General features: G+C 32.6%; 1 protein-coding gene across 2 annotated transcripts; it reads right to left on the bottom strand.

The window, feature by feature from the left end:
* Window positions 1-198: 198 nt before the first annotated feature.
* Window positions 199-7906, bottom strand: LOC145590892 (uncharacterized). Of its 2 annotated transcripts, none has more exons than XM_081647283.1 (7): window positions 7643-7906; window positions 6378-6986; window positions 3293-3486; window positions 1346-1575; window positions 1056-1255; window positions 561-686; window positions 199-456 (listed from the first exon to the last, which is right to left on the bottom strand). In XM_081647283.1, the coding sequence occupies exons 1-7, from the start codon at window positions 7796-7798 to the stop codon at window positions 358-360; spliced, it is 1614 nt and encodes a 537-aa protein (XP_081503409.1). In that variant the 5' UTR covers window positions 7799-7906; the 3' UTR covers window positions 199-357. The 2 variants fall into 2 exon arrangements, with proteins under 2 accessions (XP_081503409.1, XP_081503410.1); XM_081647284.1 differs by having other exon boundaries at window positions 3293-3483; window positions 7643-7905.
* Window positions 7907-14279: the final 6373 nt, after the last annotated feature.

The following is a 14279-nucleotide window of genomic DNA, read 5'->3' as shown; positions in this document are numbered from 1 at the left end:
GGAACTGTGGAATTAATGCGGCACAAATCTAAAAAAATTGTACTACGTATTTTAGTCATCCCTTAAAATGTTGTCATTAAAATAGCTGTTTTAGAGAAGTGTTGTACTAAAAAAGAACCGGAGGGAGTAATTATAAACATAAGATGGGATGGTTAACTTGCAATGCGTGATCCTGGAGCTTCTGGCTTTCAATCAGACTTGGTACAACAACAATCTGAGGTTTTGATATATATATAAACTCGTGCAGTTACAGATTAAAAAAGAAAATGACAAGAGGCAAAAGCTCGTTTATATTGCTTAGATACATCCCACCATAAATACAAACATACAGGTCATCTGCTATTTCAAAATGTGGAGTTACCGATCCTCACGTCGAACTGTATTCGGATTAGACATCATGTCCATCATCATCTTCTCCGGAGAATCTTCCCAGTTAGTAAATGTTTTCAGGTCAATCTGAAACCAACTCAAACCAAAAAACAAGTTACTTTTTTTTTTTCCTGCATCTGTATCATTGTTAGCAAAATCATCAAATGACTGTGACCTAAATGGAAATTTACCGTGCGCCTTTGCTCTGTGAAAAGCTCCTCTCTCTTCTGGTATGACATTTGTATTTCCCTTGCAGTCTTACCACCCAATCCCCACACTTCCACATCGAGGACTGATGCTTCAACAGGAAGGTAACCCTACAAAAGATTATCAAAGACCTCAACAATCACATATATATCAGAAAGGGCTGTTCATGGTAATTGCACTAGACATGTAGACAAGATGGATAATCTAAGCTGGAAATCCAACATAGCTACAGGCCTACGGCATAGAGAATGTTTTGTTCCCTGCCCAAGATATCTTATCCTAAAATTCCAGAAGATGGTTTGTCTGAAATATAATCATGTACCCAAAATGGACACTTTTTTTTGGGTAGAATAGACAAAAACCAAGTTGGAAACTTGTAGCTTTACGCATGCAAATGAACTCAACCAACATTGTAATATAAGGATGTATATTGGTACCACATATTTATGGAGGCTTACTACCAGGATTCAACTCCTCACCTGATTAGGAAATAGAGAGCCATGCTGGTATGTTTTGTCGACAGCATGATGACGTACAGTAACTTTTGCAAAGTCATCATCAAGGAATATTCTTTCATGCCCGCTAGTTCCTCCAAATGCAATCCCAACAGGCTTTGGGTGTGGATCATATGCTCTAACAGTTGAATGCAAATGACTATAAAGGTAGTTCTTCTCCGTTCCTGCTCATGGAAAGGGCTCTCAAATTTAAGTACAATTAGTAAATATCATACAGTCACTTAAAAATTTCCCAAACTATCACGTTCACGTACCAGATGCAGAGAATACATGAAAAACTGGGAATATAGAATATAGACAACCCCCATTCCCATAGAATCCATCTCTGTTTTCGAACCCTTGTTGTGCGAGTGCCCCTATGATCCATTTCTGGCTGATCTCACTGGATTCACCTGAAAAGGCAGAGATCAACAATAGTAACGGTCCATGATAACCATCAACATTTGACCATAATCTGTTCAGCCCTTTCCCGTGATGATAAGACCTGTAAAGCAATGACAGTAATCAGTCTCCAGCTCATAAGTAGTGTGTCCAGCCAACATGAGACTGAAGGCTATCCAGACCTCCACAATCATATACTTCCTCCGTTTTTTTATAGTTGCAACAGTTTGACTTTTACAATATTCACTTGTTTCACTTTGACTAGCTTTAAAGATTTATGCTTAAGTAAAAATATAGTCATGTGGGATCTTGTTAGATTCGTATCGATTTATACAATATTAATATCAAATGTTTATAATTTTTAAATATTGGTAATTAAAGATATAAACGATTGAAAACATGCATTGGCAAGCGTGAAAAGAAAAGTGTTGCAACTATAAAAAAAACAGAGAAAGTATGTATTATAAGTAGATTTGAACTTCAAGCTTTATTTTGCAGCAGGTGTTCAATAAAATTGACATAAAATTTTAAAACTCAGGGTTTGCTCCTATTTCAGGTGGACCTAACTACTTAAACAACCCCCAAATGCCAGTTACTCTTGGCATCAATAAAAGTTGCTGCTACATGTTTATTTATTTTACATATAATTTTTTTTTCCCGCAGAAGCATAAAACTAGATATTTCATGCACTCTATGTCTATATACAATAATAAAGTAATACTTCCTCCGTTTTTTAATAGTTGCAACACACACTTTTTCACGGTATTTAAGGTATGTGGGGTTCACATGATATAATACACTATAAAATGGGGTGAGTGGTTGTTAGAAGTGTAATTTAGTGGGCCATGTGATTTAAATAAGGGAAATAGTATAGTTTTTCCCTAAAATAACTTTCCATTTATAGTGTGTTGCAAGTATTAAAAAACGGAGGAAGTACAACAATCATTTATCAAGGAAAATATTTCATAATTTAATGGTGCATATTTAACACAGAAATCATAAATGAAAGATACAGTATTTTTGACAAATTACCATCAGATGACCTCATTCACTCCAATAAAGAAGTTGTTAGTAAATATTACTCCTTCAGTTTCAGAATAATTACACAGTTGGGCACAAAGTTTAAGAAAAAATTGAGTGGAGACCATTAAGTAAGTTGTTTAGTGTAAAGTTACTGGAATCATTTTAAATTGTAATAAAAGGGGGCATGTGAGAGTGGAAAAAGTAAGCGAGCCATGATAGATGAGAAACAACATTTTAATGATGGTGAGTCAAGTCTAATATAAGGAACTATGTCAATTATTTTCAAACGGCCAAAAGAGGGAAGTGTGTCAGAGGGAGGCGCACTGGATTAGTACACTGAATCTATGCTACAGTACATTTCATAGAACACCACTATCAACGCCAAAGCACGCTTCATAGACGTACTAAAACAGAGACATGTTCATCCAAAATTTACAACAAATAGCAAAACAATATACAAGTAATAGAAATTTTATTTATTCTCAGCTGGGATTTAAAGTAAACCTTTTCAAAGCCACTTATGCTTATATTGGTAGAATGAGTTGATTTTTTATAACCACATCAACATTGAGACAACCAAATCAAGTACAAGATTGTTCATTTCATGGATAAAGCATAGCAAGGCAAATGTGCCCACCCACGTAGAGTAGTTTAAATCGGGGTATGGGGAGACATATGTTGATATTAAAAAACTGCATGTAGTTCAACTGGAAATTTTCAGGAATTCCTTCGAACATCAAACAAATAAAAGGCAAACAGAATTGCGCAATCCAGAATCATAGATATTGAAGACGGACCGATAAAGAAGGCTATCCGGTATCACATCATTGTTGCTTGGGAAGCATATCCTCAAAAGCTCCTCACTTATGTTACTTCTTTGGGAAAGAGCCATTGCCCATGCCCTGCCACATGTTAGAATATGAACTTCGCTTGACTCTGCAGAAGTGGATTCAGCAGCAATTGTCCCTGAAGTTTCTGTTCCAGTAGGCTGCTGATAACAAGACAAGAATAGAATCAAACATTATTGCTCTTTCATACTTAACACTTTGTTTGGATAGCAATAAAGGAAGGAAAGGAAGGGGACGGAAAGAAGGGGAAGGGAATGGAAAAGAAAGGGAGGGGGAGGTGAGCTCCATTTTCCTTCAAAATCTCTCCAATTTTGGAGGGATTATGCTTATTAAAGAGAGGGGAAAAATGAATTCCTCCCTCTCCTTTCTCTTCCTTCCCCCAATATTTTACCCAAACAAGAGAGTTTGTCCCCCTCCTTTTATCTTCCCTTCTTTTCCTTCCATCTCCTTCTATCCAAACAAAGTGTAAATAAATAATGAATTTTTATAGTCCACAAGCAATTAGATTAAAATCAGGAGGAAAATGGGAAAAGACAATCAAGGGACACCAAATACTTGAGTCAACAAACCACTGGCATTCTAGGCAAGCTGTCTACTCAGCTCATCACAACATCCATTGTTTCAGATATACTACCTCCATTACTTTAGAAGAGAAAGTGTGTACAACTAAGTTACAAATGTAGATTTGTCCTCATTTATACAATGGGGGTAGTGAAGTAACTCCAAAAAAAATGAAAAAAGTTTTCCATTGGGAAAATGATGCAAGTGTGGTGAAATATCCCAAAAGAGAATATGTTGCATGTATTGAGAAAAAGAGTGTGATTGAGTACTCTTGAGCATTTTTGTTTTCACTATTATGATGAAGTTCATCAACAGAATCTTTTGCTGCTAATCCTGATAATCAAGCTAGTTTGTAAAATGCTGGGATCTTGATATACTAAAAACAATTTTTCATTCTCTCTCCACACACCAGCGAATGAAGATTTGAAACTTAGGAACAACTACATGGTCTGCAGGTGGACTAGCTTAACACTACTAAGTAGCAACTTATGTTCCCACTCCGTGTTGCAGGTAACATAAAAAGAGAGCATAAATAAGGTGAGACATGAGATGGTCCTTCAGTGGATAAACATTAAAGGGAACAAAAGTTATCCAGGCATCATCACCAATATAAGATACTATAACAAGTCATTATCCAAACATCTCTAACAAAGCTCCAGAATAGGATAAGATGAGGACTAAAAGATAGCAACTTGGTTAGTGATATTACAAAAAGACATATTTTAAGATAGATTTGTATAGAATTCTCCATGGGTTCCTTAATTTGTTCAGCCTCTCAGAAAGAAATGTCCCTTATTCATAGTAAATAAAGCATCAATAGTCTTCAAGGAAGAACCAAGGAAACCCAATATAAAAACTGGAAAATTGGGTATTGGAAAGGTTGTTGCAGCTAGGATCAACTAGCTGAAATTCAAGTTAGCAAAAGATCAAGTGTTGATCCCCAGAAATATTATCCTGGTTGGCAGCACATAATTGGTAATGGTGAGGTATACTCGAACATATACAAAGCTTAGTCTCCATTTTTCCTTTTTGATAAATGAATGTTTCAAATAAATTTGAAAGTTCTTTAATCATAGCTTATTGACTGCTCAAGGCAGATTATTGAGCCATAATATTGTGTTTGCACAATGCTGTATGCTGTAAGGGAAACATGAGCCTACGAATTTGGTGTGCCATGCCACTATCCAAATGCCAAGGAATGCATTAGTACTAAACATTTCAAGGCCATGAACGCTGTGATTTCCTTTCAATGACTTCATAGTCAATACTTTGAGAGCTGGCTGGCATAAATATATAAATAACTAAAAACAAAACAAATTATACCGAGGAAATCATAGAAAATATTGTGTCTTACATCAGTTGCTTGGAAAGTCCTCCAAGATAACATATCTTCTCTAGCATATAATTTTTATATTCTAAGGGGTATTGCACACTCAATTTTAGTATAATATTACAATTTTGCACGGGGTGTGCTTAATGATCTTACAGCAGATAAGTTGTGACCAATATTATCAGAATGATCCGATTCTTATAGGTAGTTGACCTACTTAGGGGCCAGTAAGAGAGATTGTTATAATTAATGCGGGAATTCAGACAGTAAAAGAACAGTTAATTATTCAGTACAGCTGATTTACATTCTTTTGACAATGAACATTTATTTACTTAGTGATAATAGGGCCAATTTGCATCGCTAAACTGATAAAGTGAAGCTATCATTCAGCTAACCTAACCACCTCCTTTGTTCCTTGGGACCGGCAAGAGGCTTCCTGTTTTCCATTGACTATGCTTTTCAGCCTTTCAATTGGAATTTCTTTAATCTAATCCAAATCCTGAAATCTACCAGAAAATGTGATAAAAACCAGTTTGAAACCCCTCAAACCTTTTCATTATTTTCCAGTGCTTCCTATACAATTTGTATTCTTTACACACTTTATTCTATGGGATAATCATAATGCCTATCAAAAAAGAGTCACAGGATGCTCATAATTGCTACAATAAGTAACAATAGCTTATATAAAGACACACAATTGAGTCAATTTATAACAAAAGAGAATATTGTAAGGGGAAACATAAAAACTCTTTCCCTACAAAAATGACAATACTTTAAATTATAAATGACCAAAATGGAGATATTGCCTGACCAAAATCCAACTTGATCAACCTATCATATCTCATAGACACTCTTTATTTGCACTTCATGAGGTACAGTAGCACACTTGTAAGTATTGAACTCGATGAAATCTATATGTTTCATTTAATTGAATTTGATGAATTTAAAAAAATCTATATGTATGTTTCATTCAATTGAATTTGATGAATCTACAAAAAAAAATCATAAAATTAAGTTCAATGAAAACCATATGTTCCATTTAATTGAGATTCATGAAGCCAATTCCAGCTAAAACATACAATTTGTCAAACAAGCTAAGGCAGGATATCAATTGGAAAGATAATAAGTTTTAACTATAAATACCTCAGTAGATGCAGCTTTAAGTCTGGAACTAATGAAATTTGAAAAGCATTCTGCGAGGTTGGGGAGTGTCCTTATGGCCCACATATGTATCTTTCCAGCAGTCAGCTCAGCTTCGAGACTTAATACATCAGTATTCCATACATCAACATCACTACCATTGTCCATACAAGAAACAATGGCTGAAAACACCAAATGATTAAGATCAGGTATGCTCACATGCTCACTTTCCGTGGCACTCTTAGAACTCCTTGAATTCCAGGACATAATCCAACATACCCAAATTATCATCCCCAACTCCCGAGGTGAGATTGACCCACTTATCTTTCCATCAAGTTCATCAGAATCAAAATGTATACCCATTGGGCTCCCAGCTCTATCAGCAGATAATGCAAACACCCGTAACATAATGTTCAACAACGATGAAGCTGATATCCTCCCACAGCATTTAACATAACCTCTTAAAAATTCCACCCAAGTTATCCCTCCTTTCTGAGGTACAAATAGCGTATCGGTTATAGAGGCAGCCATCTGATCCAAAAACCCCTGGAAGCAATCCGGCACATTGGCTTTTTCGCAGCTTATGCTGGTATACTTTAGAGAAAAGCATTGCTGGAAAACCATAGAAGCAAAAAAATAGTTAAACATCTACTCACTAATAAAACCAAATGGGAGAATGAGAACAAAAGTAGAAATTACGCGATATTAACTACAACATTGAGAGACCTACATAATACTCCTCCATCTCTTCCCCAAACATATAGCTAATTCTATCTATGTACATTCCAATACACATGATATTGATTTTATTACGACAAATAAAAACCGATATCTCATAAAATCACGGCTACTGAGTACACCATCAAAACAAACCAAGCTTTTCACAGTAATTTTCAACTAATTTATAGAATTTCCTTATACTTTCTACCAATTTTGTTCATCACTTGCTTGCAACTCTTCACCAGTATCACAAATTATCGGCAGAAAACAAACTATACCATAAAAATGGCATTAACATAGAATTAAAACCAAAAATAATCACAATTCTAAGCACTAAAACGAATAATAATAATAAATTCTGCACAAATTAGAATCGTTGCATAACTAATTAGCCACTACAATCATTTGATTGCATAATTACTTTCCAAAAATTGATCAAGAACAAAAACGAATCACAACAAAAATAAAAATAAAAAACTCAAAAAACAATTCAATCACAATAATCAAACAAAGTGATGAATAATGATCCAAATTAGGGCAATTCAAACCTGAAGAGAAGAGAGAGGAATAGAGTGAGAAGAAGGATCGGCAAGTTTAGAGAAAGAAGTCTGAAGCAAAGGAAGAGAACCAGAAGAAGCAGCTTGGCCTTCCAATTCTCTCTCCTCTTTGGAATTGGGTGTTTCCGTTGACGATGATTGCCCCATTTTTTCTATCTCAAATTCTCAATACTATACGATTTGTTGTTAGTTTGTTTGTCTTGATTTAAAAGTTAAGTATTCGGGACTCTGTCATGGCGCCACATTTGGTTGTTTGCGATGTCACTGTCACCTGAATTTTACATGATTATGCTCTTACCCGCTGTACGCATATCATTTGCCGACATGATTGGTATCGGATTACAAGTGTAAAAACTGAACCGATCCGATCTAATTCGAAACCGACTTGGACAAAACCCAATTTAAATTTAGACTTATATGGATACAATAATTTGAAATACACAAGACTCGACTCAACCCGACTTGACCAAACCCGACCTAATTGCCCTAAATTGGCATTGATGAATCGGGACGGGCTATTTAATACGAGACCTTGATTGTTGGAATATCGTTAAATTTTAACCCTAATCGGTTAGGCAACACTAATTGTGTTGAGCCCATGAAAAAACCCACATGTGAGTACAAATTTTTACCTACACCCCACGACAGGAAACACTGCCTGCACGGCTGCACCCCCCGCCCACCCCTTTTCATTTACAAATTTTTCTGCAAATTTTTATAAAATGTTCATTTATGTATTGGTAAATATTCATTTGTGTATCATAAAATGTTCATTTTTATTACAATGAGTTTTTTGTTAAAATTAATATATATTTTGAATTGAATTTTAAGAATTTTCTATAAATAAAAATGAGAGCAAATTTATTTATAAGGATTACTGCATTCAAATCATTTTTATTATAAGAAATATTGCATCATTCAATGTTCATTTTTGTTTATCCGTGTTCCAACAGATGTTCATTTTTGTTTATCCGTGTTCTAATAGATGTTCATTTTTGTATAACCAAATGTTCATTTAAAGAGTTATGTGTAAGTTTCATAGTAAGATGTATGCCAATACATACGTCTTAGATTTCTATTTATTTAAATAAAACGTTTTTAACAAATAATTTCCAATATAAAATAAATTTAATTTAATTACAGTGATAACACATTTCTATACAACTATACTATTACATGTAATTGTTCCATAAACATGAAATTGAACCAAATGTACATATGTGTCTTGCTAAATGAACATTATTTGTAAATTATATTTAATATAATAGAGTGTGTATATATATATATCCTCCTTGTTGCAACTCTAATCATATACTTGTGTGTTTTCAATGAAAATTATAATTTGAGCACAATATATATATGTTGTCTTCAATATCTTTACTTGATTATCCTGTACAATGAAAGATCAATCAAGTTTTTCAAGAAAAAAAATAATAAAAATGCAAAACAATCATTTATTTTTATAGTTGTGTTGTGAATAATTTATAATGTTAAATGATCATTCATAATGCTTTAAGATCAATTTTATTACTTTTAAATGAATTTTTTTAATCGATAAATGTTCAGTTTAATTCATGCTAAATGAATATTATTCATAAAGAAAAATGATAATGATAAATGAACAATTTTATAATGCTACATGTTCATTAATAATGTTAAGTTATTCATTTTAATAATTATGATCAAATAATAATGATAAATGATCATTTATGATGATAGATATTGAACATGTATGTCAATGTTTTATATTTGATCATTTTGTATTATATTAATGAACATTTTAAAAAAAAATTTCAAGGTGTTCCAATTATTGCAACAAATAATCAACTTCCTCCAAGTGATCCAAGAAAAGTCCAGTTCGTTCAAGTGCTCTAAGAAATGTTCAAGTTTCTTTGAGTTTGTCAAGATATGTTCAATGTCATTCAAGTGTTCCAAGCAATTTTCAAGTGTTTCAATAGGTTTTCAACATGGCAGTTAAGAATAAAGTCATGTAAAAATGAACATATAGTCTATTATAAATGATATCTTTGCAATTACAGACATGTCTTTTTCAACAGGACCGACCACTTGATATAATTACAGCTTTTAAAAGTTGAGGTACAGTGATATGCTTTTAAGAAAGAGTTTAGTATTGTCCAAGTACGTGCTCCAAGAAAAGGCCAAGTTCCTTCAAGTGCTCCAAGTATTGTCCAAGTTTCTTTAAGTGTGCCAAGAAAAAAGGTTCAATTTCATCCAAGTGTTCCAAGAAATATTTAAGTTCCTCCAAGTGTTCCAAGAGATGTTCAAAGTGTTCAACGTGGTAGCTAGTCAACATATTTCTTCTAAGTATGATAGGTTGTTAGCTTTTTTGACACTAATGTAGCGAATAGGTTGGAAAATAATAATAAGTAAGAATTTGAATTGAAACAATATATATTTGTTCGAACTTAATTTTTTTTTTATAAGTGTTATGTAACTGAACATATTTTGTTTTGTAATTGAACATTTGCCTTTTTGGTTATGAACATTTTATTGTATTTCATTATAACTGTTACGTAATTGAACATATTTTATTCTGATAATGAACTTATGACTTCTTGATAATGAAAATTTTCATTCAAGTAATAAATTAAAAAAAATATGAATATTAATATGAATATTAAATATGAATATTAATAAAATATGAATATTAATGTACTTGATCATTTAGAAATCCATAAATGATCAAATATCCGAAAGAATAATATTTTTAGTAATCTAAGCTTCCATAAATCTTCTTGCTCCTTTTCTATTGCCTCTAGCTTCTATTTAATCCAAATAGCATCAATTGAGCAATGTACTGTATTCTCAGCTTCTTGATTTGGTTTATCTGTAATTCAAACAAATTACAATGTCAATGTGTGTATTCATTGTTATGAAATGAACATTATGCTATATGTCAAATTAACTTACTTGTGGTTCAATATGTTTCTATCAAAATATGATTCCCATCAATTACCATGTTGTTCATTTTTATCTTTCAATATAATTGATAGCATTATCTCCTGTATAAATATAGGCTCAGAGTTTCCATCTCTAAATTATTGCAACGTGTGTTTCACTCTATATAGAACATCACTACAATATATATTGTGTTTGTATATCAATATAAATGCATAAACATTATATTGATATTACAAATTTAATGAATGTTCAATTGGCAAAACAAAAATGTACATTCTGTTTTATATAAATGAACAAATTATCACAAATAACATGAACATATGTATTCTAACCAAAATTCAAAATATACATGTTCGATCAAGAAGATATATATAAATGAACATTATCTTTCAATTATGTTACATGAACCTAAAGAATCTATATCAAAGTGTTAGTGAAATGAACATTTTTGTATACTTAAATGAACAATCATAAACATATATATATATATATATATATATATATATATATATATATATATATATATATATATATATATATATATATATATGTATGTATGACCAGGTTATAATGAGAACCAATCCTATAATAGGAACTAGGAACTAATCTAGACCGTCAGATCTAACACAAAAAAGGCGCGCGATCGACGGCCCAGATTAAATCACGCACATTCAATTCATTTCCACGCACTTTCTCTCTCCTCAACCATTTTCTCTCTCCTCCATTGCAATGAGCTTTCTCTATCAAATTGGGTATAATTTGCTGCAAATCGTCTAGATCTTGCTGAAATTGCTTCAAATTCGTCAAGATCTTGTTGAAAATTTAATTTTTCTTGTTTAATTTGGTGAATTCAGGTCAAATTTCTTCTGCGACTCTGAATTTTGAGCAGCATTTGAGGTAAGTTTTTTTTCTTCTATTTCTTAAATCAACGAGCTTCATCAATTTCATAGAGTAAATCGAATTTTAATTTACAATTTGAGGTTATGATTGATTATAAATTACTTTTAATCGTTTCATAAAAGTTTAATTTCTTTATTCTTATTGCAATTTTAGTTCAATTAGCAGTATTATTTCTAGGTTTATAAGCTAGCTAGATTGTGATAATTCTTTGCAAATTTGACTCGATTATGCTGCAAATATAACTCGATTTGATAGTTCGGAACACAGTATTGCTCTTGCTAGGAACTTTGTTCTCATAATTTTTTTTTGTGAAATTTGGTTAGTTTTGAACGAATTGACTTTAAGTTCATTCTTGTACAAATTTATTATTATTGAGTATGTGTGATTTTCGGAATGATTTTAGGTGAATTTGCCAAGGTTTGGGAGATAGAGGATAAGTTGGTGCGTATAAAATTTTTTGGGTGCACACTAACTATTTGAGAAAATGCGTCAATGAATCTTACTATTTAATCAATTGAATGTAGATAGAAACAAAGTAAAAGTAAATAAATTATATTATAATGTAAATTGAAACTTTGAGGTTAAATTCCATTGTTACTATTTTCAAGAATAAGAACTGGTGGGATTTGTTTTGGGTTTTATTGTGGGGAATTTAGCTTAAAAGAAATGCTGCTATGTTTGTTGTTGTAGATGGCAGGAGGTTTTGAGGTTTAAACTTTAAAGGAGGCCCTTAATGTAATTCTACTTAAAGTAAACTAGATATCTTTTAAAGTAAACCAAACTCCTCTCAAAGTAGATAATCAAATAGACCACTCTACGAAGGTTGAGTAATTTGTCATGTGTTGTGCTAGTGTGCATGTGCTTTCTTGGCTTGAGGTAGATGTGATGTGCATGTACAACTAGATTAATGAGAACCAAGGCTATATTGACGTGCAAATGTAGGTATTCTCAACTTTGTATTCTGTATACTTGAGACCAATGTTGTGAAAGATCTTATTTCTATTGCAAGTTCACATTTAGTTTGCTGAGAAAGCCAAGAGTTAATAACAATTACTGGCTACAGAATATTGTTTCAGAACGAATAGGTGGAAATGTCGAAACAATTCTATTGTAGTTTAAACAAAACCGTAAAGTTTGCTTTTGGGAGGCGTAGACCCTTATATTTACACAATCACAATTGGATATACAAAGTAATTAGGTATGCAACATTGAGTGTATTCCATTCAATGTTTCTATCCTTTTTCAGAAAATAGCTAAGAAAAATGAGTTAGGGTGGCATTTCATGTTGAGATTTAACATTTCCAGACATTATTTGTACCTTCTTGTACCTACTCATTTCTCTTACATTTGAGTTTGTATATTAGCTGCTGCTGAGTGTTGATTTTTTAAATCTCTCTTCTTTTCCCTTCTTCCTTTGATAAACAATAGTTATAGCTATGATCCTTAATTGTGACATGACACTAATTGCAATGATACCTTTTCTTGTTGTAGGCAAAAGATAAAGAATTATAAAAATAGAAGGCAGTACTTAAAGCACAAGCTGCCAAACTGCAGGTATATACTTATATTTTTAATATGCATGTATTTATGCATGAAAGAAGCCAAATTGTTGTACAATTCCACAGATTTCAAATGAAGCTATTAGATATTGAAAAGAATATCACAAAATGGAACAATGACAAGATACTTAAAAATCAATAGGGACCGGTGAAGGTTCCATACACTTTACTGTATCCAAACACATCAGATTAGCTCAAGTGATTTTTGGTATGAAAAAGTAAATAAAAAAGACTTTAAAGTGAATAAAAAAGACTTTAAAGTAAACCTATTAGCTCAAGTGGTAGAGCACTATGCGGATGCATAGAGGTGTAGGTTCAATTCCTACATAGGTTATTTTAAAAAATAATTACAAGCACTCTAAAGTTATTTAAAATATCTCAAAAGTAAATCAAAATATCTCAAAAGTAGAAAAACTAAAACTAGTACATTAATATATGTCGAAAGTAAATCATAATTATTCTAAAGTAAACAAATAGTGCTATAAAGTAAATGAAAAAATCCTCCTCCCCCTACGGGTTATGTTAAAGTCACCACTGATGGTGCTTGGTTTCAATCAACAACGCTACTGGTGGTGGTTATGTGAGGGCTGAAAATGGTGATTGGTGTATTGGATTTTTGAGCAAATATAATGCCATCTCCCCTCTTGAATTTGAACTTCTAGCTGTCAAGGAAAGCCTGCACATTGCCAAGGTTTTTGGAATTCAAGAAGGTGGTTGTGGAAACGGATGCTCTTTCTCTCAAGGTGATGTTTGATACCATTAGCGGCCAGGTACATCACAAGCTGCTGCTCTTATCAATGAAGTGGCTGAACTGACTACGGAGTTCGAGGTTATGAGATTAAATACATAAGGAGAATGGATAACCTCATGGCACATCGTCTTGCTAATAAGCTTGGAATCACAATGGCCGTTGGTCATATGGACCACTCTACGATCCCTGACTGGATTAAAGTCATGTTCGAAGTGCAGATGGCTGCTTTCAATGCTCTCAAAATACCTCAAAAGTAAATCAAAATCTCAAGTAAGTAGAAAAACTACAGAAAAGTAAATTAATACATTTCAAAAGTAAATCATAAATACTGTAAAGTAAATAAATAATGCTAAAAAGTAAATCAAGGTATCATTGAAGTAAATCAAATTAACTCTAAAGTATATGAATAATAAATTATCTTGAAATGCAAAATGACTATGGAAACTTTGTTATAGCACAAAAACTCCGAGTCATTGACTTTCATATCCTTACAAGA

The sequence above is a fragment of the Chenopodium album genome, chromosome 18 (genome assembly GCF_948465745.1).
Source record: "Chenopodium album chromosome 18, dcCheAlbu1.1, whole genome shotgun sequence".
In the NCBI taxonomy this organism is placed as follows: Eukaryota; Viridiplantae; Streptophyta; class Magnoliopsida; order Caryophyllales; family Amaranthaceae; genus Chenopodium; species Chenopodium album.
This window is presented reverse-complemented; position numbering and strand designations above follow the sequence as displayed.